The following is a 27,028-nucleotide window of genomic DNA, read 5'->3' on the forward strand; positions in this document are numbered from 1 at the left end:
TGTACTTACACTAAGATATTTTATAGGTTTACTGGTTACTGTGTAAACCAACACAGCTTTAGAATTGACAATGAAGTCTACATATTTTCAACCTTTGTGTCATTTTGTGAATTCCCATTTCTCACCAAAACTAGAGCACAGAATTCTTGGAGAGGCTGTTAGTATAATTAATAATAGTGTAATCCTAGATAATTGCATTAAAATATTCCAAAAGTCACCAACATCGTTTGCAGGGTATCATCGTTTGGAGTGGAGGGCCCACTCCTGAAGACCTTCTATGACTCTGTTGTGGCTTCTGCTATCTTTTATGGTGTGGTCTGCTGGGGCGGCAGCATCTCTGCTGGGGACAGGAAGAGACTGAACAGGGTGATCCGAAGGGCCAGCTCTGTTCTAGGATGCCCTCTGGACCCAGTGGAGGTGGTGAGTGACAGGAGAACGGCGGCTAAGCTGTCATCCCTGTTGGACAACATCTCCCACCCCATGCAGCAGACTGTGACAGCACTGAGCAGCTCCTTCAGTGGGAGACTGCGGCACCCACGGTGTGGGACGGAGAGATTTCGCAGGTCTTTCCTCCCCACTGCTGTCAGACTCCATAATAAAGACTTTAACTGATCAAGCACACACATCCATACATATGCAATAATACTAAGTGCAATAATCCTTTCTGTCATCGTTGTATTTTTACTCAGTTGTATATAGTATTTGTATTTGTATTCTATTTTTATCTTATTGTATATTTATTTTATTGTATTCTACTGTATATAGTATTTTATTCTATTCTGTACAGTTGTGTACTGTATTTATTCTTATTGTATTCTAATTTTTGCCTCATAACTTTTGCACTGTCCACTTCCTGCTGTGACAAAACAAATTTCCCACGTGTGGGACTAATAAAGGTTATCTTATCTTATCTTAACAAACATACCAAATGTTGAGAGGTCTAATTCAGTGACTGGAATTAGTGAAGGTAAAGCTTAGCAGACAGCTAGTGTTGGTGTTAGGACCTACTTGTCACTCAAAGCAGCCATGCTCTTAATAACCCATCACATTAACCACGTAACCAGGTTCATTTAGAGCAATCAGCAGAAAAACTAAGCTAACCCCCAAATTAGTCAATCCTCATAGACTCCCTGTTAAAACGTCCAAGCTGAGGGATTAATATGCTTGCAGGCTGGTCTCTATGGTGACCTCTAACCTTAATATAAGTTAAGGCTTAAACTTAAGTTTGGCTCTGTTGGTGCATATTTTGATGAAAATTTTCTTACTATCCATAATGTTTGTGCTCATGTTGATCACGTTCACGTTGATTCAGAAAATCATTAAATTATTATTAAGTTTAATTATTAAATAATTATAAAATGCTCAGTCACACCAGAGTTAAAATAGGATGCCAACCTCCTTGCAACTAACTGATGGTTGCCTGGTGACTGCATTGAATTTCTTTTCTCATTTGGCAACTGATTGCAAGTATTTAAGGTGACTGAAATAAATGCCATCTAATTTACAAACCTGATTGCCAATATGCTGGAATCAATCAGAGCTGATCAATGAGCACAACTTGTCTGCAAATAACTGTCAGGTTGTCAACTGGTTAGATTCTAATTATATTCCTATATAAAAGCAAGGTTGCCAAGGCCTGTGTTATTTTGCAGTGAAATTGCAGTCCTGCAGCAAATATGTTGTGGAGGTATTTCTGAGTCCCTGTTTCAAATCGATGTCAATCTGGCTGAATGTACACTAAGTCTTTAATGTGAATTACTGTTTAATATGAATGTTTGTGTATGTAGATTGAAACTGGTTTACAACAGATGGGAAAGGAATTTGTGATTTTTACTAGTTTGTCAGTTAATTGTCAGATTGTATGTAATTGCCTGGTTTTATTCAGTGGAATCTAGTTGACTGATTACAGACTGACTCTGTCTTTTTACTATCCTCTTGACACATCAGAGTTGCTCTGACAGCAACTGACTGCGAGTGGTTGCAGACCTGGTCCCTATCTTTGGAGCCACTATTTCAAAGGCAATCAATTCCCAAGTTCATTGCACACAGTTGCAATAATTTTGGTTATCCCTACGATGTTGTAGCGCAAAATAAAATATATGAAATGAAATGTACCTCCTGTTAAGTTGTCACAAAAAGGAAAATAAACTCAATAAATAAAAAACTGATTTTTGTACCAGGCTGTAAACATGTGGGGTTTTTTTTCCTGTTGTAAAGTTGGACATTTTAACATGGGAGTCTATGGAAAAGCCTCAGTGGGCCTTAGATAAACAGCATTGGCTTCATTTTTCAGAAGAATAGGTTTCCCCTTGGACTCATCCTGTAGTATCCAAGGATATAAACTATGTACCTTTAGAAATACCAAACTACCTGAGAAAAAGACATATTTCTATCACTTCTATCACATCAACAATGGATAGAAGAGGAGAAGACAACACAGACACACACTGAACCCATGCTGTTCAGCTTTGTGAGAGATTTAGATGAAGACAAGATTTAGTCAAATTCACACATCTTTATAAGACAGGACAAAATGGAAAAAGAGATCGTCTGATTGTTTGAAGACATTTTCTTAAGAGAGTCACATTAATACAAAGATCTATCATGGAATACCAGTATTTTATATACTGTAGATGTTATACCACATTTTAATATTCTGTAACATGTGTACATGGTAATATGCCAACTTTGCTTCAAAAAGTGTTCAGTTAGTTCATCCAAGAAAAAAAAAAAGACTTTTTAAAGAATATTCAACTCACCATGAAAGGATTACAATACCCTGCAAATGCTCACGGTCTGTGTCATAATGTCTTTAAGCGTTTATCTTTACCACAAGAGAATACACAAAAACTCAATGCTTTGGGTAACTCAATGGACTGGATCTCGCCTTTCATACAAAATACTCGAAATAACCAAATGCTCATTAATGATTTACACAGTCCCAAGGGAAACAGAGACAACATTGTGATACTGTGAGAATTCATGTCAAGATAATAAGGAAGAGATGTGAAGAGCTCCTTTGTAAACCACTCTATATCCAGATACAACATGAAATAAAATAGTTGCCTGAGGTTTATCATTCAGTGTGTGAGAATGCTTCAGGATCCACTCTGAAAGAAATAACTCATTTTGTCAACTGAGCACTTAATTATGAGATTTTTCAAAAGTAATATCTATTTGGTTGTAGGTTTTGAGTCGAATTGGATTTTAGAACAAAACTCTTCATATTTCTCTTTAAGTTAATACTGTAATTATTTTTAAAAACTGCAATGATACCACACAATTAGCTGACCCACTTCAGTGGTTATTATTTTTTGTGTACAGCCCAAAAATTAAGACAAGTATCCGCCTGCTGCAGCCACGTCTCTGTAATTGTAACAGGAGTGTTTTTCTAATCAGCCAACATCATTCTTGTGCAGCTGATGGAAGAGAAATCATGATAATAGTAATAAAAATGCAATGTGTTTCTTTTAACAGCGTGTATAGTGATAGGATCCTGAGGACATCAACCTATAATACTTTAAAATAAGAGGTCTACATTGGGGAAAATATCCTATTTTGCTTTCTTGCTGAGCGTTAGATGATAAGATCAATGCAGCTCTCATATCGGCATTGACAATGTATAGCTAGCACCAACAGCTTGTGAGTTTCGCCTGGCTCAAACGCTGGAAATAGGGAATAGCTGTTTGCAACAAAATTAGCTTCCCAACATCTGAAAATGCACTTCAGTGTGGGGAAAAAGAAAGTTGGCCAGTAACCTCAGTTTAACACAATCAAGACATAAGAAACCAAAGCTAGCTAACCCTCCATGTCCAGTGTAGCTTACCCAATTAGCTTATTCCACCGAACTGTATTTTTGAGAAATGTGTCACATTTTATGACACATTATATGTTAAAACCTTTTGAGCTTAAATTTTAAAATTTGTTACAATGTAAGGAACATTGCTACAGTCTACAGAAATTTACTAGCAAAGCAGCATGGCTATTACTTACATTTTCAAGTTTGTAAAGTCTTCAAAAGTACTGATGTTTATCAATCAAAACTCTAGCTATGGCTTTAACTGACTCTTTAAAAAAATCTGTTTTTGCAGCTATAACATGAATGTTGAACATACTTAATATGTTAATATGTAAATAAGCTAAACAACTAAATTTATCGTTAAAAGCATAAAAAATAGGTCTAATCACCGGATTCACAAAGTGTCGACCGTAAAGACACTGGAGGCCACAAGTGTTTTCTAAATGGCAATTTTAGGAGAATTGAGTTTGTGAAAAACAGCTTCCAGGGTGTTTATATGTGGACAAAGTACTTAATCCTACTCTATAAACTTATCCGATAAAGTGCTGTTATATAGGCTAACTCAAATAATAATCCTTCTGGTTTTAATCTAAGGGATTGGTTACAAACTCAAGTTGATTTTTCTATTAAAGTTTTTCTTTTGAATTTGTTAAGGATTTTTTTAAAACTTGGGTTTGCTATTATTCTTCATTTCTGACCTCTTTCTAATCCTGGATGCTTCTTATATCTTATTAGTTGAAAGAACTTAATTTTGAAAATGAAGCTGTTTATGGAGAATAACGTTCAACAAATATCAAAAGTTATCCATGAAAATGGAAATGAAATGTTGAATGTTCTACTTGTGTAATGACCAGAGATGTGATCATGCATAAGATTTTAACATTTTAATCTGAGTGTGAGTGGTCTGACGTTTGGGGTTCACCGTTTTAATTGTTTCTTATTGGCTACTCACTCTAGCAGTTTTTTCCTTTTCATAAATCAGTAGCAGTTTTGGGTATATTCGGCTTAAATTGGGACATAAAAATTACTTGGCAGGTTTTCCATTACAATTTCATGATTGAATAAAAAAAAATCTGAAATAGGCCTAACAATAAAATTCAGAGCAGAACAGAAACTGAATTAATAATATTCGATTTAAAAGAAAAAGCTTTTTATATAATTATTTTTCAGTTAAAACATTACTTATTATTCACAAAGCTACATATAAGCTCTATCAGGATAAATATACGTGTTAGTTAAAATGTCAATGTGCTTTTCAACAAGTTTAAAAAAAAAAAAGCTTAACTAGCTGATGCTTTTTTTACTAAGCTGAGCTGACTATGTGCTGAAACCTGTAGCCACATATTAAAAAATAAGATATAAAAGCTGCATTTGTTATAACTCTCAGCAAGAAAGCAATCATATTGGTCAAAATGTCAAATAGTTCCTTTAACACATACAATAGGCTGTTTAATTCAAGACAACAACCCTGCGACTCACAAATGATGAATACACTCAAAGCTACAAAAACGCTGTTTTTTTTAAGCAGTTTTACATCAAAAAGCTTGAATATGACAAAGCGTGTGTATGTGTATTTGAGGGCTGAGGCGTGAGATATTACTAACCAACTTATAATTCTTGCCATAAAAAGCAAATGAAAAGGAACGTGAATCCGAGGTTTCATCACCTCTTTGGAAAGTGTCATGTTGAACCATGGCTCTGAGTCATCCCACGTTCGCCAAAGTCTCTTTGATTCGGTGTCAGTGGGCTTTTCGCATTGTATTCACTGGCATTCACCTTCACCACATTAGACAACCAGCACTGACACGAGTAATTCCCAAGGAAATCTCCTCTGGATTAGGATGAAAACAAATACCATAGCTTTATACTTTAGCCACCCAGATCACAGTCAGAAAAGGAATCAAAGTAACATCGGAAAAAATAAGTTAACATAATTCTGACACATAGAATTTTACAATATGTACATTATCTTTAAATTAAAATAGATTTGTCAGTTGTCTGATTGAGTAGGTCCTCTACAGAGCGCTGCTATTTTCCAACCATCCAGTGTTATTCCAAAGAGCTCCCTTTATGAGCTCAGAGCCAGCCAATCAGAGTGCAAGTAAGGCTTCCAACGTCAAGTCCCTGCCAATAGTTTGTCGGTGGCGTCTTCAGACAGGGCCAAGCCCTTAGCAACACACATGGGAGACCCTTCAACACCTTGACAAAAAGAAATAAATATAAAATATATGTAATATTTCTATATATATTCATAAAACCAAACCTAGGATAGATTTGAACTCTGATGTCTTCTCTCCATAATATAATCAAATTGCGGCCCCTTCCTACTGCCAGTCCACTTTCCTTTCGGTCTCCATTTTTGTGTATTTTTGCAGTTTTTCAAGGAAAAACCAAAAAAAAAAGTCTTCTTCAAACCTGTACATCTTATACACAAGTAAACAAAATGTAAAAGTGCGTGTTTTTTTGAATACGTTTTATCCACTATATCCAAAAGTGTTGCAGGCACTTAAGTCCTTCCCAAACAATGCAGGTGTTTTTTCGACAGTGAAGCAGGTTGGTTTGGTTATTCCTGGATCCATGTGGGTCGTTCTGTCTGTATGTCTCTGTCGATCTTTGCGTCTGGCGAGGCCACTCACGGGCCGCTGCTAGCCCAGGATGTCCAGGTAGACCGGCGTGGCTTTTCCCATGGCGAACAGGACCTTCTGAATGTCCTTAATGTTCAGTCGCTGCTGTGGTTCCCGCTGCCAGCAGCCTAGCATGATGTCATAAACCTCCTTAGGACAAATCCGTGGCCTCTCCAGAACCCGACCCTGGGTTATGCACTCAATGACCTGCAGAGGAGACAGGGCAGTGGAGTGAAACAGGAGATTCTCACTCACTGATTGCTTTGGTTTGTTCATAATGAGAAAGCGGTGACACTGAGCAGAAATGTCCTTTGAGGTTTGAACTAATGAAACTGAGATGAAAGAAATAAACAGAACACATTCAATCCTAAATTTGGGCAATAATAAAAGGGAAACAAGACTTTTTTTTCCTGTCCCACAGCACAAACTAACAATACTGACTATTTGGTGGGGCTGGGATGTTTTAGATGTTGTTAAAAGGCTGATTGATCTTTTCTCTATTGTGCTTGCGCACTAATTAGCCAGATGACTCACTGCTGTCGTGATAATTTGGCTTCATTTTCCAGGGCACTGTACTTTAAAAGAATGGATAGCAATCTATTTGTGTGAAACAATTGGGGGGGGGGGGGGGGGGTCATGTTATGGAAAAACTGTGATTTCTTAACATTATTTACACTTCACACTTGTGTACTAATCAAAACTATCTCAAACATCTTTTTTTAAGTTTTCACTTTTCAAGGCGTAGAAATTAACAACACAGCTGAAGAGGGAAAACAGAAACTTTCCCCATAAGGCATATTATGGTGTCATGCAATTTCACGCTCTTGCAAGTCTGCAGCATAACAACAGTGTCAGAACAAAGGATTTGATAATCTACTGATATCTAAAGCCTAATTTTCTGGAAGGAACGTCTGACAAACTTGATCTGTGTTTAAATAAATGTGACTTTACTTTACTCAAGACAGCAGTACACGTTATTAGAACAAAACAGGAGGGACACACTTGATCTATTGTTCTACCGTTTGTTTACTTTCTGTTATATTCCGTCTGTCATGTCTCATCCCCAGATGATAAGAGTCTCTAAAATGCGGACGGGCTACCTTTAAGACTGACTGGAGCCTTTATGCATAATTCCACAATCGCAAGCGCTACAATCAAGCAGTAGCTTTGGAAAATCCACCCAGTGCTTCTCTAACTGTGGTGCATAGCGCCACTGCAGGGGGTGGGGGAATGTCATGTTTTTGGGGTCCTTAATTTGTTTGTTGGTACAGTTTTTTTTCTTTGCGTTCCTGGTTTTCTCTTTTCTCTCAGTTATGTTTAGTTTTATGGCGCACTGTAAACGTGTTTAATCCCCAAAACCAGTTCTACTTCTAACAGTAATGTGATTGGTGTGTGCACGGCTGCAGTCAAGTGAACTGTGCTCTGGTCCAACTGAAGACATGAGCCTTGCTCAGTGAGACCCAAGCACGGTACACAAGTAGTGTGTTCGAATGCTTCCTCAGTGACAGTGACTGGCCCTGTAAAAATCACTGTGTTATGTAAATAGCAAATCTGTAACGCATGTGAGAGGCCAGTGTGTCACCGCTTCCAATTAAGCTACAAAATGCATAAAATCATGAAGCTCATTGTGCTCTCTGAAGCGAAGTTGAGATGTTGAAACAAAGTGAAGTGTACTTGGGTCTGCATGTAAAGAGCAGTTTGAGCACAGGACAGCGAGGCTGTGGGAAGATGGGACAAACACACTTGGTGTTGGTACGAGGCAACCATGCTTAGTGTGAGTACACCCTCAGTCTGTTTTGTCTCTCTGTTGTTTTACTTCCTCTTTTATTTAGTTTTCTCATGTTTAGTCTCTTGGTTTTAATTTCTGATTTTGTTCCTTTCCCTCCTTTTCCCTCCGTCTATCTTATCCTTTTTATTAGCATTTGGATTTTATTTTTCCCCCCTGTTTTTTGTTGTTAATGATAAAGAAAAATGAGGATCGTTTTATTGATCCAAACTATTTTAAAACCACAACCACTTAAACTTTGGAACAGTCCTCCTCAGCGTATTAGGTCGCCTAAATCTGCTGAAAAAAAGGATTTTGCCCACTAATTTGGGCCACAGTTTACATAAATGCATGCAAGTATATACTGTGATGACACTGAGACCATATGTTTAACTATGTGTCTGCATGTGTCGGCTTTTATTTCAAATAAAGCACTTTGTAAAAGTGTGCTTTAAAAGCGCTATGCACATAAAGTTATTATTATTAAATTTGCACAGAGACTAAGCTCGTGTTTGATGTTATTAAACATCATGGGGGCTACATTAATTTAATGGAATAACAATTGTAATCCATCAGGTTCCTCTGCGTCGTAATGATAGAGCTGTGATATCGATAAATCTGTTAACTTACACAGTCAGCATTTTTCTCAGCTTCCCTCTCTGGCTTCAAATAAGCGAGACTTTATTAATATATCAGGTCTTCTCCAGTCTTACTGACCACACACATTCACAATCTGCTGCTTTGGCTGTAGCAGCTGTGTTGTTTTCAGCCTGTATTAAGTGTTTAAACTCTTCCCATAGTATAGTTTTATCTTTGTTTGTCAAGTCAGCTGCTCTGTTGTAAGTAGACCTGTCAGTGTTTCTGGTTGGTTATTTGCACCCTTTCATGTGACTTATTATGCTGACGCCTACTTTTGTGTGACCACTTATTGTTACAGTTCAGGTGAGTGAAGCTAGATAATATAGATAATATGTATTCTGCAGGGCTTTGGTGATTTACAACCTTTATTTTTCCTTGACATAGTACTTGGACTCAATTAGAGCCTAGAGTAGTCTCACTTCCCATCTGAGATTCAGATTGTAGCACGCGTCCTTCGTACATACATCATATACTTGCAAATATGATAACATGTACTAATAGACAAGTGAAAGTGAAAACAAGGGTGTGATTAGTCACCCTAGTTCTATGATCACAGTTGGGGTCTCTGATCGCAGTACAAAGCATAACTCCAACCCCCTCACATGATAAGCAACTTGAGAGGACAGATAAGCAGCAGCGTGAGGGCAGATGTAATAAGGCTGGACTGGGATCAGCTGCTGCTAATAGGCCAAGGCAAGAGGGGCTGCATGAAACAGAGCAGGTTGGCTATAATATCCTTGACCATCAATTTAGCACGCAGTGTAGTTTTCACCTTTTGCTTTCTGCATAGCAGATTAAATGAGAATTATGGTTTATTTTCCAATAATGTATCTACTGTGGGTCACGATAACTTTACACTAGGCACACGTGCCAAGGGTTAACTGATGGCACAGCCATAGCTGGACTGGCCATCGGGCATACCGGGCATTTGCTTGGTGGCCCGATTATTTATTTATTTATTTTTTGTAACGGTATAAACAATGAAAGGTGTTGGATTGGCCAGATGTTGGATTGGCCAGATGTTGGCCGGTGTGTAAAAATAACTCAGTTGTTTGGTGGTGGCATCGCGGAGCTTCCACAGATTCAGTAAAATGAACAAGTGATGGAGGCCAGCACGTGGATGAGGGAGATCGGAGGCAGGACGAGGAGAGACCCGAGGCGGCCGCCGGTCCGAGCGTCAGGTGAACTGAACTTCAGGTAAGAAGTTATGACCTGCAGTCTATCTGGGTCAGATATAAACCAAGTTTAGGTGGAGTTTATTTTCGTGTGTCTCTGTATTAACAGACGTGCCATATTGGCTTAGTTTATTTTTCTTATCATTCTTGTGAGGAGACCATAAATAGCATTTGTATTTTCTGTTGTACAGTCCATTTGCTGTTATGGAGTTCTTGTTATGGATAAAAAGTGTCTTTTTTTGTTTCAAAATAGCTGATAACTATTCGCTGATAGCTGCCAACATCTGCAAACAAATATAATTCTATAAAGTGGTTCTATATAGTGTGTAACTGTTAATATAGAGCGTTATTAAATTTATTGCTAATGCAAACATATGGCACACTGACCTCTGAGGAAATTTTACATGGCACTCGCCATCAGAAAGGTTGCCTACCTTGGGGAGTGTGATCGTGTGTACAGCGTCTCTTTATGTCTGTCTCCACGTTGGTTGAGTGTGGAGTAAGTGCATATGAGAGCATGAGGGTGGGAATGGATGTTTGTATCTGTGTGTGCCTGTATGTCTGTGTCTATATGTCAGGTTGGGTGTCAGGCGCCACCTCTCTGGGGACATCTCAGGCCCTCCAAGGTTTGGAGGCCTATCTCCCCCTACCACCACTTCCCCTGCCAGTGGCGGACCCCCTCAGACATCGGTGCGTTGGTGGTTCTTTGTGTCCGGGGATGGGCGTCCAGGTACACACCGGCTCACTCCTTGGCGGCCGCTTATCGGGGCCTGGAGCCTGGGGCTCGCTCGGGCCACTTCGGAGGTGGGGTGCCCCCGGCCTCTCGGCCTGGGGCTCGGTCACTCAGGCACGGCTGGCTGCCGGCGGAGCTCACGGGCGCGTCACTGCAACTCCCCCTGGCTTCTGCTCCACGGCTGCTGAGTGAGCCCTCATCTGGGACTCTCCTCAGCTCTTTCTGGGACAGTGGCGCGGCTGCCCCTCTGTTGGTCTTCCTTGGTCTCTTGTGTTCTGGGGCCTCTGGATGTCTGGAGTTTTGATCTCCTCCATACCTGCTTCATGCCCTGGAGGACGGGGCTGTGGCCCCCCCACACCCTCTAGCAGATTATTACATGAAGGAACCTTTTAAAAAACAAAAAACAAGCGCGTCCATGCTCACAGGTGTACACACGGGTGATCACACCCACAAACTACACCCTTTTTGGCTCCTACCTCAAAGCACACTGTGTTCTGTTGATCTTATGTGCTGCACAATAATGTTTAACATTTAGTATTTACTGTCATATTCCCATATATCATTGTGATGTTGTTTATTCTATTACTCTTGTTCTGTTCTGCTTGTTTTCTTTTTTCTTTCTCAGCAGGTGATCCAGGTGATTGATATATGCTTTTTTTTTTCTGCCCGTTCTGTTGGTTTTTGTCTTTTGCCCTTCTCCCCCGTCCCTCTTCTCAGCTGTTTCTCTTTCCCTCTTTCTTTCTCCCCTTCTTTCCCCCAGTCAAGTCTGTCCCGTATTCAGTAAGTGAAAATAAAATAAACAATAAAAGGTGAATCAAATGGACCATTACGGCAAGGCTGGGATGGTCAGTTTGGTAAAGTAAATCCGTTGGGCATCTTTCTTTGCCTTTAGACAACAATTCTGATGGCAAAAGAGCCAAACGGGACAGGCCAAAAAAAAAAGAAGAAAAAAAAAAAGAAAGGTTGCCTACCCCTGCTTTACACTCACAACTTCCATGATAGAGATTTTGGAGAAGTGAGAAACAATGTGTGAACACCTTGTTCTGGAGTGGTTTGTATTAGTTTTCTGCTTCCTTCCAACTTCTTTCTTCGAAAAATTTTATATTCATTATTTTAACTGGAGAGATCATACCAAACATGGTACCCAGAACATTAAATATTTCTTACAGCTTTTACTTAAATTCAAGCACCAACATTTATTTAATGGTCCATGTGTCACGGTCCTGGGTCGATGACCCAGTGTTTTGTGTATTATTGTTGTTATTCTATGATTTCTCCTTTGAATATGACTTCTTGTATTCTGAGTTCTTTTTTTGTATTCTAGTTTTAAGGTTTTGTTCTGTGCTCAGTCTGTTTCCTGTTTTACTTTGAAGGTCAGCGTATTCCATTTTGCTTCCTCCCAATCTCGTCTTTGTAATTAGTTTCAGCCGTGTTTCCCAGGTGTTTGCTCTCTGCCCTGTTCCCCACCTGTATTTAGTGTCTGCATGTGTTCCCGTTCATTGTCGCATCGTCTCTAGTACTAGCCTGTGTGTTCTGTTTTCATGCCCCATTTCTAGCTCTCCCAGTTTAGGTTTTGTTTTGTGTTTGCCAGCAATAAAGCTGTGGTTTTTGAGTCTGAGTTCTGCCTCTGTGAGTCTGCATATCAGGTCTTTTTCCTGCCTGCCTGCACACAGACCATGACACCATGGGGTAACCTGCTATTCCATTTTGCTATCACATATAAAACTAAAACAGGGGTCTTGGTTAACGGGCACTAAGCAGAATAAATGTTTGAGACATGTCTGCCACAGAAAATGCATCACACTCTCTGCTAAAGAATGTATTTCTCTGTATAGAGTACATATATTACTCTTTGCTGTATTTAGAGATACCAAAAAACCAACCAATCAAACAAAAAAAAGCAGATAAGCTGGTCGGTGTAGCTCCGTAGAGGATGATAGTGGAGCCAGTGGAGCCCAGAAGTGTGATGCCTGTTTGAAACATGTTCCTACAGTACCCACTGTCACTGAGTCACTAATGCTCATTTATAATTATTGCAGTAATTTTTCAACGACTTAAACAATGACAACAACTGAATAATAGGCATGTGAATAAGTGAATAACAAGTACAAGAATTTCATCTGTACTATCTGTACGTACAAAATTACATTTGGAAAACAATTTACCTTCTTTGGCTGTGATATAATAAAGCACTCATCTCATCACAGTTTAATCAGCCGAGTGTTTCATTTAGCATGCCTAAAAACTTCTTCTGCGTAAGATGCAGAAAAATATGAAAATATCACATTTGTATAAAGCCCAAAAGCACATTGACACTTCTATTGATATTTCCATTCTATTGTAATGCCTGGGCTTACCCTACAAGCGTAATCCTAATTGAATTTTATTGATTTAAAGCAAAGACTTCAATGAAAAAACAGACCGCTCACGGGCGTTATGTAATGTGGGCATGGGCATCAATTTATCACCTCACCAAAGAGTGAAGAAACAACACGAGGCAGTAGATTAAGATCCAGAATAGCAGTGGTCATTTAAATCTGCTATTAGCAAGCTCGGGATTTCAGCCTTTCCCCCTCGCTGACGACATAAGGGGAAAGATTTTGATGTGCTTTGCAATAAGCTGCCCTACTTGATGTTTGGAAATGGAAAAGTAGACTTTCACATTTACCACTAGATGACCTGGAGCTATAATTTCCAGTGTGTGCATGAGATTCTGCAATTCAGCCTTTGATAATATGTGTGTGTGCTATATCTTGTGAAGGTTTATCTATCGTGCTTCAGGCGCTTTTTACCTCGTTGTTACCCAGCTGAAACCAAGGCTGCTTCCCATAGGTAAAGATCTCCCACAGAATGACTCCAAAGCTCCAGACATCGCTTTCCGTGGAGAACTTCCTGTACATGATGCTCTCTGGGGGCATCCAGCGAATAGGTAGCATGGTGTGTCCTCCAACCTGAGAGGAGAGTAGAGGAGCGGGGAGAGGAGATCTTTATTGCAAACAGAAATGTTGCAGCTAAGACAGAGATAAGAAGACTCAGTCATCAACACAACTCCCTGGTGTCTGGGGATTAACTGTCCATACATGTAACTGATACTCTGGGCTTAACATTTCATGAATGCCAGCTGCACTGCTGAATGTTGACACTGATGCAATATAGAAAAATGCTGACAGTTCTGTATGCATTGAAGCAACAGAAATACTTTAGGTTATCGTATAAAATGGCCCCTTTGTTCTTAAGTAAAACAGCAATCCTTTCTCTGCAGAGGTACAGGCATTAAGCAGAGGATCAAAGTCTCACAGCATGGAGCTGAATGTGGAATTTAATCAGTTTTTAAATAAATCAACCAAGGGGATAAGAGAGCTGCTGAATACACACTTATGCGCCATCATGGTAAAGACGTTCATGTGGCTTCTAAGGAATGTGATTAAATTCAACATAGCGGCATGCAAACATGCGTTTCTAAGATCTGCACACGGCAGGGACAGTTGAAGAATAGCACATATCAGCTTGAAGCAGTTTGGTGTCTGTAAACCAGCAGCACATGAAATGAAGTCTCCCCTTGCTGTAACTCCTTTCAGGGTGGATATTAATCGATTAGACAATCACCCATTAATCATCAGCTTCCATTAGCAGGCATTGTTTTAAGATCTATTTCCCATTCGTGTCAGTGACTGTGTTTTAATCATGGCCGTGTCGGGTTGAATAAGACCGATGTGGGAATGAGCTGCAAAGTATTGCAAGTTTCAGCTCAGAATATGAGTGCAGTATCACTTACGGTGATTACAGTGAACGCTTTAAGTGTATTAGAAACAGATTTTTGTTTTAAACATGCAGGTGGTCTGACCTTTGCAGGAGAAATTTTTAGTGCTATTTTCTGATTGCCAGAAAAGTTTACTGGCAATCAGAAAATAGCTTAAAGCGCTTAAATAGCTGTCATAACCACATACATGTCAACACATGATTAAAGTTCAATACTCAGGCCATGTGCTGATTTCATGAGACAACAAATGTGGTGAAAGCTGCACAAATATATTTGGATGATGAGTACATGTTTTTCTTTACTTTTTACTGAGATAAAGGTTACTCTCAACATTTCCAAACAAAGGTTTAAGATAGTAGGATTATGATTACTAATTAACTCCCAAGAGTAAACATCTAATAGCCTTTAATAGACACTTAGTGTGTTTGTTGCCATATAGAACTAAGCAGACAGCAGTCTACATAGTTCTAGTTTATGTCCTAATACTACTTAATCACCATTCATTTGTAACATTCTAATACAAATGACTACTTACAATACTAATTCTAAGCATTCTGTTGCCCTATCACTTCCTGCTGTCATTTATTTGTATTATCTGGTTCAGTTTTTGGCCTTTGCTGTTTTTATCTTGACAGTTCCGTTGAGATAAAATACGATGGATTCTAAGCCTCTTTGAGGTTTTTATCTCTAAGTCAGTGAAAGCACTCCTGCAGCATATCAGACACACATCTATCATCTGTCCATCATCAAAACCACCCATCCATCCATGCATTCACTGATCTATCCATCCATCCATCCATCCATCCAGCAAGCAAGCAGGCCAGCAAGTAGGCCAGCAAGCTAGCCAGTCAACTACTCTTTTGGGCTCATTTTCTGTGCTTAGGACAAAATAAAATCCACAGTCAGACGTGCCATAGGCTCTGAAATCATCATTAGGAAAACCTCTTAGCTTGTAGCTGCATTCACCCTCATATGGTTCCTCCTATCTGTACCTCTGGGTTACAACACAATCAGATTCATTTAATCATAATAAGCTCTTTTCCCAACTCCATTTACCAGCTCCAACATCTGTGTGCCTTCAGCTGTGAGTGCTGCGTGGCATTTTAAGTATCGAGAAAAAAACACTCAGCTCAAGTCTTACTAATTACCTCCTAGTTCCGTAGCGCGCTCATTGCACATTTCCTTTGAAAGTCAAACACAATCTCCGTGTGTCAGCTTGACGTAGCAGATGAATCTTGGTGGATGTTTTCAAAGAGACATAAGATTTGTCAGTTTGCCAAAAGTCTACTCCTTCCTGGGCATTTATTCAGAGCGTCCTTTAGTTTGTACACTTCATCAAATTTAGTTGCCGAGTTAGAGGCCTCTGTTTGTTTTCCTCTATATGTCCTTCATCTGCAACCTTCTCGAATATCTATTAAATGCACTAAGTTTATGTGTTAGCTCTTTCACTACTGACTATTAGCTACTTTCAAATTAGTCTTTTGTAAAACTACACAAGACAGTCTTGGAAACTATACGACACAGTCTCAGAAAATATACCCAAAAGTATCAATGACAACACTGGCTGCCCTTACAGGCATATAGTGCAGATCAAGCAGCAACCTCCAGGGTTGAAAAATGAAGCTCGCTTCAAAAAATGGACCAGGAATGTGGTGTTGGTCCCTTTTAATAGAATTACCTGTCTTGCTGTGAAGTGCAGCGCATCCAAGAAGCTTTTGCTTCAGTTTTGGTAAGTATAATCATATCTTTGCTTGGGCTGGATGGCAATCACACCTCGTTAACTGGGCTTGCTAGCATTGCTAGCTAGTTCACATGTTTCAGGTTTCTGTGTTGAGCTGGGCTCTCTGCTTCAGGCTGTGTGTGCAGTCAATCAAAAAAGTACGTTTCATGTGCCCTATGACTCTTCCACTATGAGTGCCACCACCTCCCATCAGAGCTGTTATCAGCTAACAGTGATTAAATCGTGAAAAAAAATCTATAAACAGAAACATACAACAGTTAAAAAAAATATAACCAGGAACACAAACCTGGCTAAGAGGTTGGAATAATTTGAGATAATATGATGCAGAAAACCGTTAATCCTTGGATTTAGCACACGGTAAAAAAAAAAAATCAACATTTTAATTCTAATTAATAATTTTAATGCTGGATGCATTCTTGGTACTGCATCTAATATGAGGCCTGCACTGTAGAACTAGGTAACTTTAAACTGTATAAATGTAAATATTAGATATTACCATCCATAGTCTAATAAAGGAGAGATGTAAATCACTTTAGAGAATTAACAGCTTAATTCTATGTTTAGACTGAATTAGATACATAAAGAAAACATTTATACATTTGCACCATTCACCACTTGCCCACTTACAAAGAAATGAACAGTCTCTAATTTTTACATAAAAGCTATCAATTTATAACATTTTGTATTTTTATATATGTTACCGTCCATTACTATTTATAATTATTTGTAAGACTGTTTAATGCATTTATAAAAATAATCTATAAACCCAGACAGAATGAGAGTGGACTCGTTTGAGACGCATCTCTTTGCAGTAGAGGGACAACTGGTTGTATTCTGGTTATATTCGTACATAACAACAAGGTTACTGAGCATTTATGTGAGCTTTATGTAATTTTGAAGCTAAATTGCAACTGACAGCAACTGCGTCATTATTTGTGGAATTGAATTTATGAATTTCAGTTTTAAGTGCTCTATTTCTGCTGATTTGTCACAGTTAATGACCGTATTATCACAAACCGATTTTGTATAATTGCAAACTTGACTCCATTCAATCACAACCTAACAGCAGACTGACTGGTCTCGTGTTATCTCGGCCTTCACGCACCAAAGTCACTTTGAAGATGGCAGCTGACTGTGAGTGGTCACAGACAGAAAGAACCATTTCAAAGGCAACAAGATATCATGCTTACCGCACAATCTTCAAGTGTGACTGTAGCACTACTCAAATGGTAGCTTTTAGAACATATTAACTAAGCTTTTCAAAAAAGCCACAGGTCGCTCATGTATATTTCATGCTCTAAATGAGTCATCCTGTATTAACAAGCCAACATTAGCATTTTCCCTAAGTTCAGCTATACCAGGCAGATAGTAGGTTGAAAATAGTTATGACTCAGAAATGACTTGTTGGGTTCAAGCTGTTTAATTTTAGTGATAAAAAGGTGTCAAGTTCCATTTTTAAAAGTTGTTAGATATTTTAATTGGCTAAATTTGAACCTGTAAGTGAGACTAACATTTAAAAGAGAAACACAACCTTTTTTGAAAAGGTTAATTTTGATGACTGAAAGTCACACATACAATTTTGTACACACAAGTGAACCAAAATGTTCAGTGGAAAAAAAAAACAACTCATGAAGGTGCCTAGTAGAACTACCTGGTGAATGGTTTGTAAGCCTTGTTATGAGATATACAATGGTAACCTATCATCATACAAGAAAGAAGAACCCCAAGGTGTTTTTGTGTCCTCGTTTATTGAACTCCTGATTGTAGCTCCTTGTCTCAGGTGTCTTGACTAAGTCGATATCTGGTGTGCAGAGTGTTTACCTGAAAGTGTTATCCCAAAGTTGTATGCTTTTCTCGGACTGAATACAAATCAATATTTGTACACAGGGCCTGCAGGTCAACAAGACCAATAGAGACACTATTCTTTACCAACACCTATATGCTGACTGAGAATCAGAATCACACTCCATTAACCTCCAGCATGTCAAACTGGAGGACACTGGAGGACGTTTCTTCTTTACTGAACACACTTTCATTATTCTTCAAATCCATTCACTTCCATATGGATGGGAGATGCTTAATATATGTGTTGTATCCTGTAAGATTTACTCATCAAAATGGCCACTGTCACATTTTCTCACAAAAATGTAATAATAATAATTAAGTATGAATCATTTCAACATAATGGCTGAAATATATAAAAACAGTCTCCAAAAGCAGTTTGGAAACATAGATCGCTAAACGTATACTTCACAGATAATGTGGATTTTGAATTTCTATTTGTTATGACAGACATTTGCATTTCTGTCAAGTGTAGCGATGTTAAGTCTTTCTACTATTCAGAGCTTTATGCTTTAAAAACTTTTGCCTCTTTTTATCAGGAGGATTTGCAGAGTTTTACCTCCATTCTCCTGCTTTACATTGACACATGTTTATACCTCAGAGCAGCCCAGTACAACCACAGTCTTTCACTGAACCCGCCAGGGGTTAAGTGCTGTGCTCGACCGTGTCTCACTGTCGAGTTGTAAAGTACAAAGAATCAATGTATCATTCTCCTGAATCCTATAGAACCCCGGTTGTGCTTCTCTATAAGTTGCTCAAGGGCATCTGAGGTGTTACACAGATGCATCCTTTACCTCTTAATTTCTTGAGGCTTGCTCCGCCATCTCCCTGCCTAAACAATTATGATCCGTCACCACCTTGGAAGATAATCAAAGCTGCTGTTTTTCCTTCCTTCAGTGGTAGGACAGATAAAACAGTAATTAAGATAAACATAAATTCATGAAGCGTTCCAAATAAGGTGCCCTTTCTCCACATCCTGAATTAACACACTTATTGACAATGCCACTGGCAGTAGTTCTCTCTTCCACACACCCTTAAACTCATTCTTTAGGGTTTCACTTCAAGCTAAGGGCCAAATGAACACAGACTTAGACTCTACCTGGTCTCATTACACATGGCACAGTTTAACATTGTACACAACATTAAGCCAATATTGATGCAGAGACCAGTCGCCCCTATTATGCAAAACCTCTGGGTCGAGGTAAGCTAGGTGGGCCGAGTGTGAGGTGAAGAAGTTGGCGAGGGGCTGTATACCAATCTGTCCCTCTGTGGAGCTTTATAAAGATTAAACAAAATTAATTAAGTTCCCGTTAGTCTAAATGACTTATCTGAGGTCCTCCCTGCCCACTGCATGCAAGGCCCAGCCTCATCAGATGCATACTAATGATTTAACCGGAGCCGCCGTGGCGAGGGGCATTAAAAGTGGCTGACTCGCTGCTTCCCAAATGATTGCATGCCATCACCTTGGGTTTTTGTGACAAGGCCATGGTAATTAGCTTGGAACATGGGGGAAAAGGAAAAAAAAAAAGCTGAACACATAATAAAAATAAAATAATTGCCCCTGTAATTATCCTCATCTTTCTCACTCAATGTCACATCAAGAAGCTGGCAATGCTCTGCGGGGAGTGAGGAATGAGTCTGGGGCTTTTTTTGTTGCTGTGTAAACTGGATTAGTGCTCTGCCTGTCCCACCGTAGCAGGGGAGTGATTGGATTAACGGCGTGGAGAGCACAGCAGCATGGCAGGGGGATAGATTACTGGCCCAGTCGGGCTCTTCGATGGGCGCACCGTGGCCTGTAGGGAGCCCTAGGAGGCCCCAGACATCTTAAAGGGCCCCGATAACCATCTTGAGACACTCTCTCTCCCTGCTTTAACCGTGTTGCTATCTCTGCTCTCCCAGCTCAAACAGCAACGAACACAAGTTCACTTTTAGAGGCTATGATGTCCATTAGGTTTCTACCTGCTGCGCTGCTGCCAAGTGGAGATAAAGTGGTATCTACTCTGGCCACTGCACGCCAGTGGGTGGTGAAACTTTCTGAAGGTATTTATTTCTTTAAACAGGCGCGCGCACACACACACACACACACACACACACACACACACACACACACACACACACACACACACACACACACACACACACACACACACACACACACACACCACTATAGCTATCATGCAATTGTACTTTATTTTCTGTATCTAGCTTGCCAGGCTGATACTACAATGAGGAGAAAGGTAGGGCCTCATTGTTGTTGCTGACTTTGAACTGCATCTTGAATATGAATTATTTAGATACAGCTGGGTTTGGAAATGTCTGGACACTTCAATAGAACAAATACAGTGGGTTAAATGTAAAGTGCAAACCAGTGATCAGTGTCAAGATTATACGATTTACAATATAATTGTATAATAAAAGAAGCAGTATTGATGATAAAGTGATGGTACAAAACAGTATGAGAGCCTGACATGTTTGTGGCTCTGCACATCCTGATTCATCCTAACAGGACAAGGACCCCTTTGACATTAGTCCACAGGGTCACTGCCAAAGTCCCTCTACAGTTGCTGATTGTACTCCATGCAAACATCTCTTAGATTGAAAAATGGCTCATACAGTATTTTAAAAAAATAGCTTGGAACTTGTTTGGACTGAAAAAAGAAACAAATATTTGTTTTTTTTTAATGATTTCCAATCTTTGTGTCAGGTTACGCTAACCAGATGCTGGCTTTATCTTTAAATATCCCATAGAGGTATAAGAGTGCCATCAATCTCTCCATTTACGTCGCAACAAGAAAGCAAAAACATTTTCTAAATTTATTACTCCATACGGCAGTCATCATATAAGACAGCTGTGTTCTAGGCAAAGAGACAAGAACAAAACAAAAGAAACCTAAGGGGAATGGTAGAACAGACTTTTTTTATCCCTCCATGCAGAAATAATAAATATGGCCTGTGTACTCATTAGCACCAAGCTGCACACAATTTTGCGGAGCTTGTGCTTGATAAATAATGCAGCAGAGGAGCGTTTCTTTGATCCTTGAAAAATAAGAGAAACCTGGTGACCATTTTTCTTCAAAGAAAGGCAGTGCAGGTAAGCACGGGCTTTCTGGCAGAGACACTAAGAACAAGTCCTTGAAAATGAGTCATTAGATTGTAACAGTGTTCGATATCCCATAGTCCATATCCATGAGTCAGTGTCTCTAAAATCATTTCAATTTTCCTAAGAAATACTAAGTGTAAGATATGGATTTTTGTTCTCCTTATTTACCCAAGCAAGGTTTACCGGACACATATTTTTGATCCTTGTTAATTATCAGCTTTACATTTAGACAGTTTTGCGCTGTTTAAGTACGTTGACTTCACGGATTCTTTTTGATGGTAGCGATCGGGCGGAGACTTTTATTTCCAAAATCAGACGTCTTTCTTTGCACTTCACAATAAAATACAGATGCATCCGGAGACCTAGCTAACTAGCCTACTTCCACTACATCTAGCGAGGTCTGGCTCACAACCGAAAGTCAACACAATCTTATGGGTTCAGTGTCCTGGCCATTGTACCACCCCCTTCAACTGTCCTGCCTCCAGTCTTCCCCACCTCAGCACTCTAGATAAAATCACTTAAGTTTAAGTTTCCTAATCTTCCACACTTACAATGAAAATATAAAATCATGAGTACATAATCACATTTCACACAAGCACCACTTCCCACAGCGCTCACAGAAATGAGAAACAACGCAAACTTTGCTAAATGAAAACACTGAAGGTAAAAATCCTGGATAATTTTAATAAGAACTGTTGAAAAAGTAAAAAGAAAGTAAGCCTTTACGTATTATCATCTGAGAAGAACCTCTATGTCCGTGTTAATAAAATGAGTCCAACCCTCTATTTAAACTAGAAGAATTGGTGCACAGCATTACAGTCTGACTGCAGCTTTCAAGTAACCAGACTGAAAACTTTTCACTGAACTTTTCACTTTTCCATGCCTTGGGAGCAGAATATGACACTAATTGCAAAATTGCTGTTAATTACTCTTACAAATCAGAAGCTGCCTTGGACTCCTGATTAGACAGAACATTCAACATAACACTCTTAGACAACCTGCATGAGCCCCTTCATCTATCCTGCAGATGCTTCTGAAACTTCCGAAAACAACAACAGAAAAACAAAAACAGCAATGACTTGCTTTTCATTCTTGCAGCTTTAATGCCTAGCCACCTTTAGAGCATTCACTGTCATTTTGCCCACCTAACCATGTATAATTCAGTGCCTCACTCTCCGAGCCCAGGAAAAACATTTCCTGATATATCGCGAGGTACTGGTATAAAACAACTTCAGAGCAGGCTCGGGTGCTGCCGTCGGCCTGCACTAGCTCATGCAGTTGTCTCCTTTGAAACAACACAAAGGTATGTGCCTACAGTGTGAGGATGTGACAGATGGAAGTGATTTAGGACAATATTTGTCTTTTTCTTGAAGTTGCTCCCTCCTGCTGCAAAGTGTCTTTTGGGCAACGAACATGGATACGACTAGTCAGCTATGGCAGTATTGTACTCTTGGCAGGACGCTGCTATTTATAATCACTCAACACAGGGAAAGTGTCCAATACTGTTAGGAGCGCCTTATCTCCGGGCTCTGTCAATATTCCTATGTGTAGGTGGGCACTGATGCTATCCCATCGCACCAAACAGCAGCTTCACTGCAATTCAGGCCACACACATCCAAATGCACACAAATACACGATAAATTCAAACTAAGACTGGTTCCCTTTTTCTTCTTCTACAAACCATTTCTCTGGTTTCTGTCTAACCCAACATAGTGATTTAAAAAAATATTTCCATTCCTCACTGCAGAGACTGTGTGTGTGTGTGTGCTGATTCAGTAAATTATTCAATAAATTATTCAACCATCTAAAATTTCTCCAATAAATTCACCACAGAGTTTGAAGCTAACGTTCAACTGGAAAAGTTACTCAGACTGACTCCCACCCGGCTGTTCCTGCAAGGCCTTTTTTTTCACTGTCCCACTGTGTGTGTGTGTGTGCGTTTACCCCTAGCCCCTTTGTTAGCCTAAGCAGAGCATAACTACACAAGAACAACCATCTGCTTGTTTTCATCTGTCAATGGGGAGCATACCATGTTTGGAGACTGAGCTCATCACCCCCACCTGAGACCTCTGCTGGTGGTAGTCAGGGTGATAAGGTGTGCTTGGAGACTCACCTTATCACCCTCATGTCCAACCTGCTCTGCACGGACACCCCATACAACCAGCAGAACATATCAAGGAAATGGTCCCCCATGATCCCAGCTTCCCACTCCCTTAAATATATTATACTGCATGTTTCACTCACACAAACAAAATCTTAAATGCTTACAAAACATGTCAAACATCCCCTGGTTGCCCAATTTGGCTTTATATCTGTTAAATCTTCTTGAAATTACTTTCTTTTGAGACCAAGCCAATAACTCACAGTACTGATATATTAAGCTTATAATTGTTAAAACAGCAACAGACAACTGAACCATTTAATCTTCCAGCTGATTGGTATCTGCTGCTAAATCGGTTGTGACTGAGAAAATAAAATGGGTTCTTAACTAAAATGAAGAAACAGTCTGTTTTAAACTTTACTTGTCCACAAAGAACCACTACAGCTACCAAGAGCTATTATCCAACCATGAGCTCCATGAAGGGGCTCACAGTTAAAGGGAAGAGAATTTTCTCCAATGTGTCATTTAGCTGTTTATCATTCTAAATTCTAATATTCAATCATAATATAAAGTCAGCACTAGAAAATAACCTAGCACAATACCTTGTAATTTGTCCAAGGGCTTGGGCACAGCTGACCACAAAGGTGGATGGACTCTACAGTCTCTGGGCCATGCTGCAAATTTGTTTTCAATTTAATTATTATTGAGACAGCATAATTTTTCTGGATCTTAATCACCCTTCTTTCCTGCATTCAATGGATTATTTCCATGATGGGATTACTACACGTGTAACCTACATATGTACAAATGATCTAGGATATTGTACAGTCCCATTTTACTCCACTTAGTCTGTGTTAAATGCAAATGACCCTCTACTTTCTCTAAGATCTGAGATGCTCAAGTAAAACTGCTCAGATGACTAAGGAGCTTGGAAAGAAAAGCGTCTGGACTTCTTTAAGTTGCTTGAAGACGTTTCACCTCTCATCCGAGAAGCTTCTTCAGTTCTGACAGTTAGACTACGATGACCCGGACAGACATATTGCTCAGATGACGCTGAAATGGTCAAACTTGTACTAAGGTTTTAGGTGTTATTACCTGAACTGTATCAAACATTGAAAATCTTGTTTGCAAAGCTCTTGGTTTTTTTTCTCTTTTTCTTGTGACCTCTAGGTCAAAATCTTTTTTTTTTTTTTTTTCTATCTCCAGCTCACAAATGCTGATTATATACAAGCTAACTATTTTACATTTGTTAGATTAAGGTTTTTTTTTTAGTTTTTTTTTTTTTTTAAATGAGTGCACCATATCTAGTACAGGAGATCAGATTTGCGTCTCTGCAAACCACACTTATTTAACAAATATGCCACTACTTTCTACTGGAAGCATCTCAAACTGATTCGGGCTGTAGTGGAGAGATTTCATTTTAAAAGTTTGTCAGTGTAGCTGCTCTTAAATGTTGTGTTCAATCAGTTGTAGATTGTAATAGTTTCATTTGTCTGTTTATGTTTATGACAGTGTTTGTTGTTCTGTTGCTGAGTATTAGGGCCAAAGTAAGAAAAAATATATCTTATTGATCATTTTGAGAATGATTCAAAATGTGGAGATTACATTTGTTGTTTCAAGACAAACTGGCACAGCTGCTGTACCCTGAAGTACCCTAAATCACACTTCAGAATTGGTTTAAGTAACAAGGAAGGAAATGATTTCTCTTTTAGCACATAAACACAGTGTGGTTATCAGTATAAGGATGTTGAAAAGATGGTGCAGAAACATGCATCTGGTCAGATGGAAAAACACACAAACTCAGAAGAGTAGATTCATAGAACATGAAATGGCTGGTAATGGACAAATGCAAGGTTATCGATGGTTACACCCTCGTCCAATAAAGAGGATGGATGTTGTTTCACGAGACAGCTGATCAATTTATTTCACTAACTCATCCAAACAAGGCATTTTGGAGAAGGTGTAGCAGGATATAGAGTACTTGAAACAACAATGAAATCTCCACATTTCGACTTTTTTCTCAAAATAGATTTTGGACTTTAATCTCGAAATTTCGACACTATTCTCAAAATGATCAACAATATATATTTTTTTCCATAACAAAGGTAACAACACTACCACTTTTTAAATCTACTACTATTTTCAGTCTTCCACTTTATAAATTATTGATGGTAAGCTCATTGATAGCATTGAATAATATATTTCAGAAGTGTGGCTGACAAATGAACATGTCATCAAACTATATCACTGAATATTAGAGAAGTCTTTAATATTCTAAAGATTAAGTAGCTTCATGTGCACAAAAACATCAAATATGCTTAAAATGACTGAGTTTGAAGTCACACTTGAAATGAAAACATATATGTTTGTGTTTTAAATTTTACAGTGGTCTTCTCAACACTTTTCCTCAGCTTAACTTTATGAAACCCTTTTGCCCAATGAGAGCCCAGCCATTGAAAAGTACACACAGAATCTGGCAATAATTACTTCATAAGAAGAACAAATAAGCTTAATCGCTCTTATGTCCGTTACACAGATTGTGGATGGACATGGACCCATGCACCAACTGCTAAAAGCATCTCCCCTCAAATTTCCTCAGACATTATTTCATGCGTGCAGAGCTGCTTACCCAGCAGGCAAGTACTTCATAACTGCTGGCGTTGCCCCAAGCAATGTCCGAACTGTCCCAGCTGTCACGCTGGGAAAACAGAATCAGGCGCACCTAAAGTCATTTCACAGGCCCAGGCTTTTTAAAGCAGCCAGATCTGTAGCAGCCATCACTCCACATATTTGTTCAGCAAAAATGCTAAATTCTTCAGCAAAGTAGTTGCCGCCTGGCATTCATCGTCGCTAATCGTGTTAAACAGTAGAGAAGACATGAATTGGACGCTATATAAACAAGCCTTTAAGCATTAGGCTAGAGGCTCAGCAGGCTCATCTCATCTCATACCATGCTGCTAAACAGCTCCATCCTTGCCTGCATGTATAGCTGGCTGCGCAGTCCTGGGGCTGTATTATGGATGGGAGAGCTGATAACTCTCCTCAGAAAAGAAAAATTAAATAAAATGACGCAGCAGAGTAACACCCTTCACCCATTAGAAATATGTTTCTTACTAAGAGCTACAAAGGCTTTATTACAAGATAACATAGAGAAGAGGCCAAGTGAATATGGCAGAATTGTCTGAGGTGTGGAAAAAGTTTAAATCGTTTCGGCCTCACTCACGCTTGCAAACAGCTCTTTCTTTTAATCAAAAATAACAAGCGAACCAAACAATACCGGCTGACGCTTACCCTGTAGTAGTCACTGCTGTAGATGTCCCTGGACATGCCGAAGTCTCCAATCTTCACCAGCAGGCCGTTGCCCACCAGGCAGTTGCGGGTAGCCAGATCTCTGTGCACAAAGTGCTGGGAGGCCAGGTAAACCATGCCTGAGGCAATCTGGGTGGCAATGTGCAGCATCTGGGAAAGGCCCAGCTCTCCGTTGGACTGCAGTGGCTGGCCATCTACCAGGATCATGGCATCTGGGCCGTGGGCTCTGTATTACAAAGAATAGTGGATGATGATTTGATGTACTTGTATTTATATTGGTGGATTCTGGATAATGTTGACTTGAGCTCTGTGGTATTATTTTACAGTTAGACTTGAATTATCATGTTGTGTCCAGTCAAATTTGAAGGATGCAATTAAGACCAAAAACTCATCGGGAAGGTGTTTACTGAGCATAGATTAAGGCAGCTGAAGGGTTCTTT

At 39.4% G+C, this 27,028-nt stretch overlaps 1 protein-coding gene across 5 annotated transcripts in view; it reads right to left on the minus strand.

Annotated features, from left to right (window-relative positions):
* Window positions 1–2,551: 2,551 nt before the first annotated feature.
* Window positions 2,552–27,028, minus strand: part of ntrk3b (neurotrophic tyrosine kinase, receptor, type 3b) — a 236,105-nt gene continuing 211,628 nt past the window's right edge. For all 5 annotated transcript variants that reach the window (XM_026174777.1, XM_026174796.1, XM_026174786.1 and 2 more), the window contains 3 exons: window positions 26,571–26,814; window positions 13,528–13,686; window positions 2,552–6,630 (listed from right to left, as the gene is read on the minus strand). In XM_026174777.1, coding sequence (XP_026030562.1) covers window positions 6,445–6,630; window positions 13,528–13,686; window positions 26,571–26,814 — 589 coding nt within the window. In that variant the 3' untranslated portion in view covers window positions 2,552–6,444. The remainder of the gene's footprint in view (window positions 6,631–13,527; window positions 13,687–26,570; window positions 26,815–27,028) is intronic.

Source organism: Astatotilapia calliptera, chromosome 1 (genome assembly GCF_900246225.1).
Source record: "Astatotilapia calliptera chromosome 1, fAstCal1.2, whole genome shotgun sequence".
Lineage (NCBI taxonomy): Eukaryota > Metazoa > Chordata > Actinopteri > Cichliformes > Cichlidae > Astatotilapia > Astatotilapia calliptera.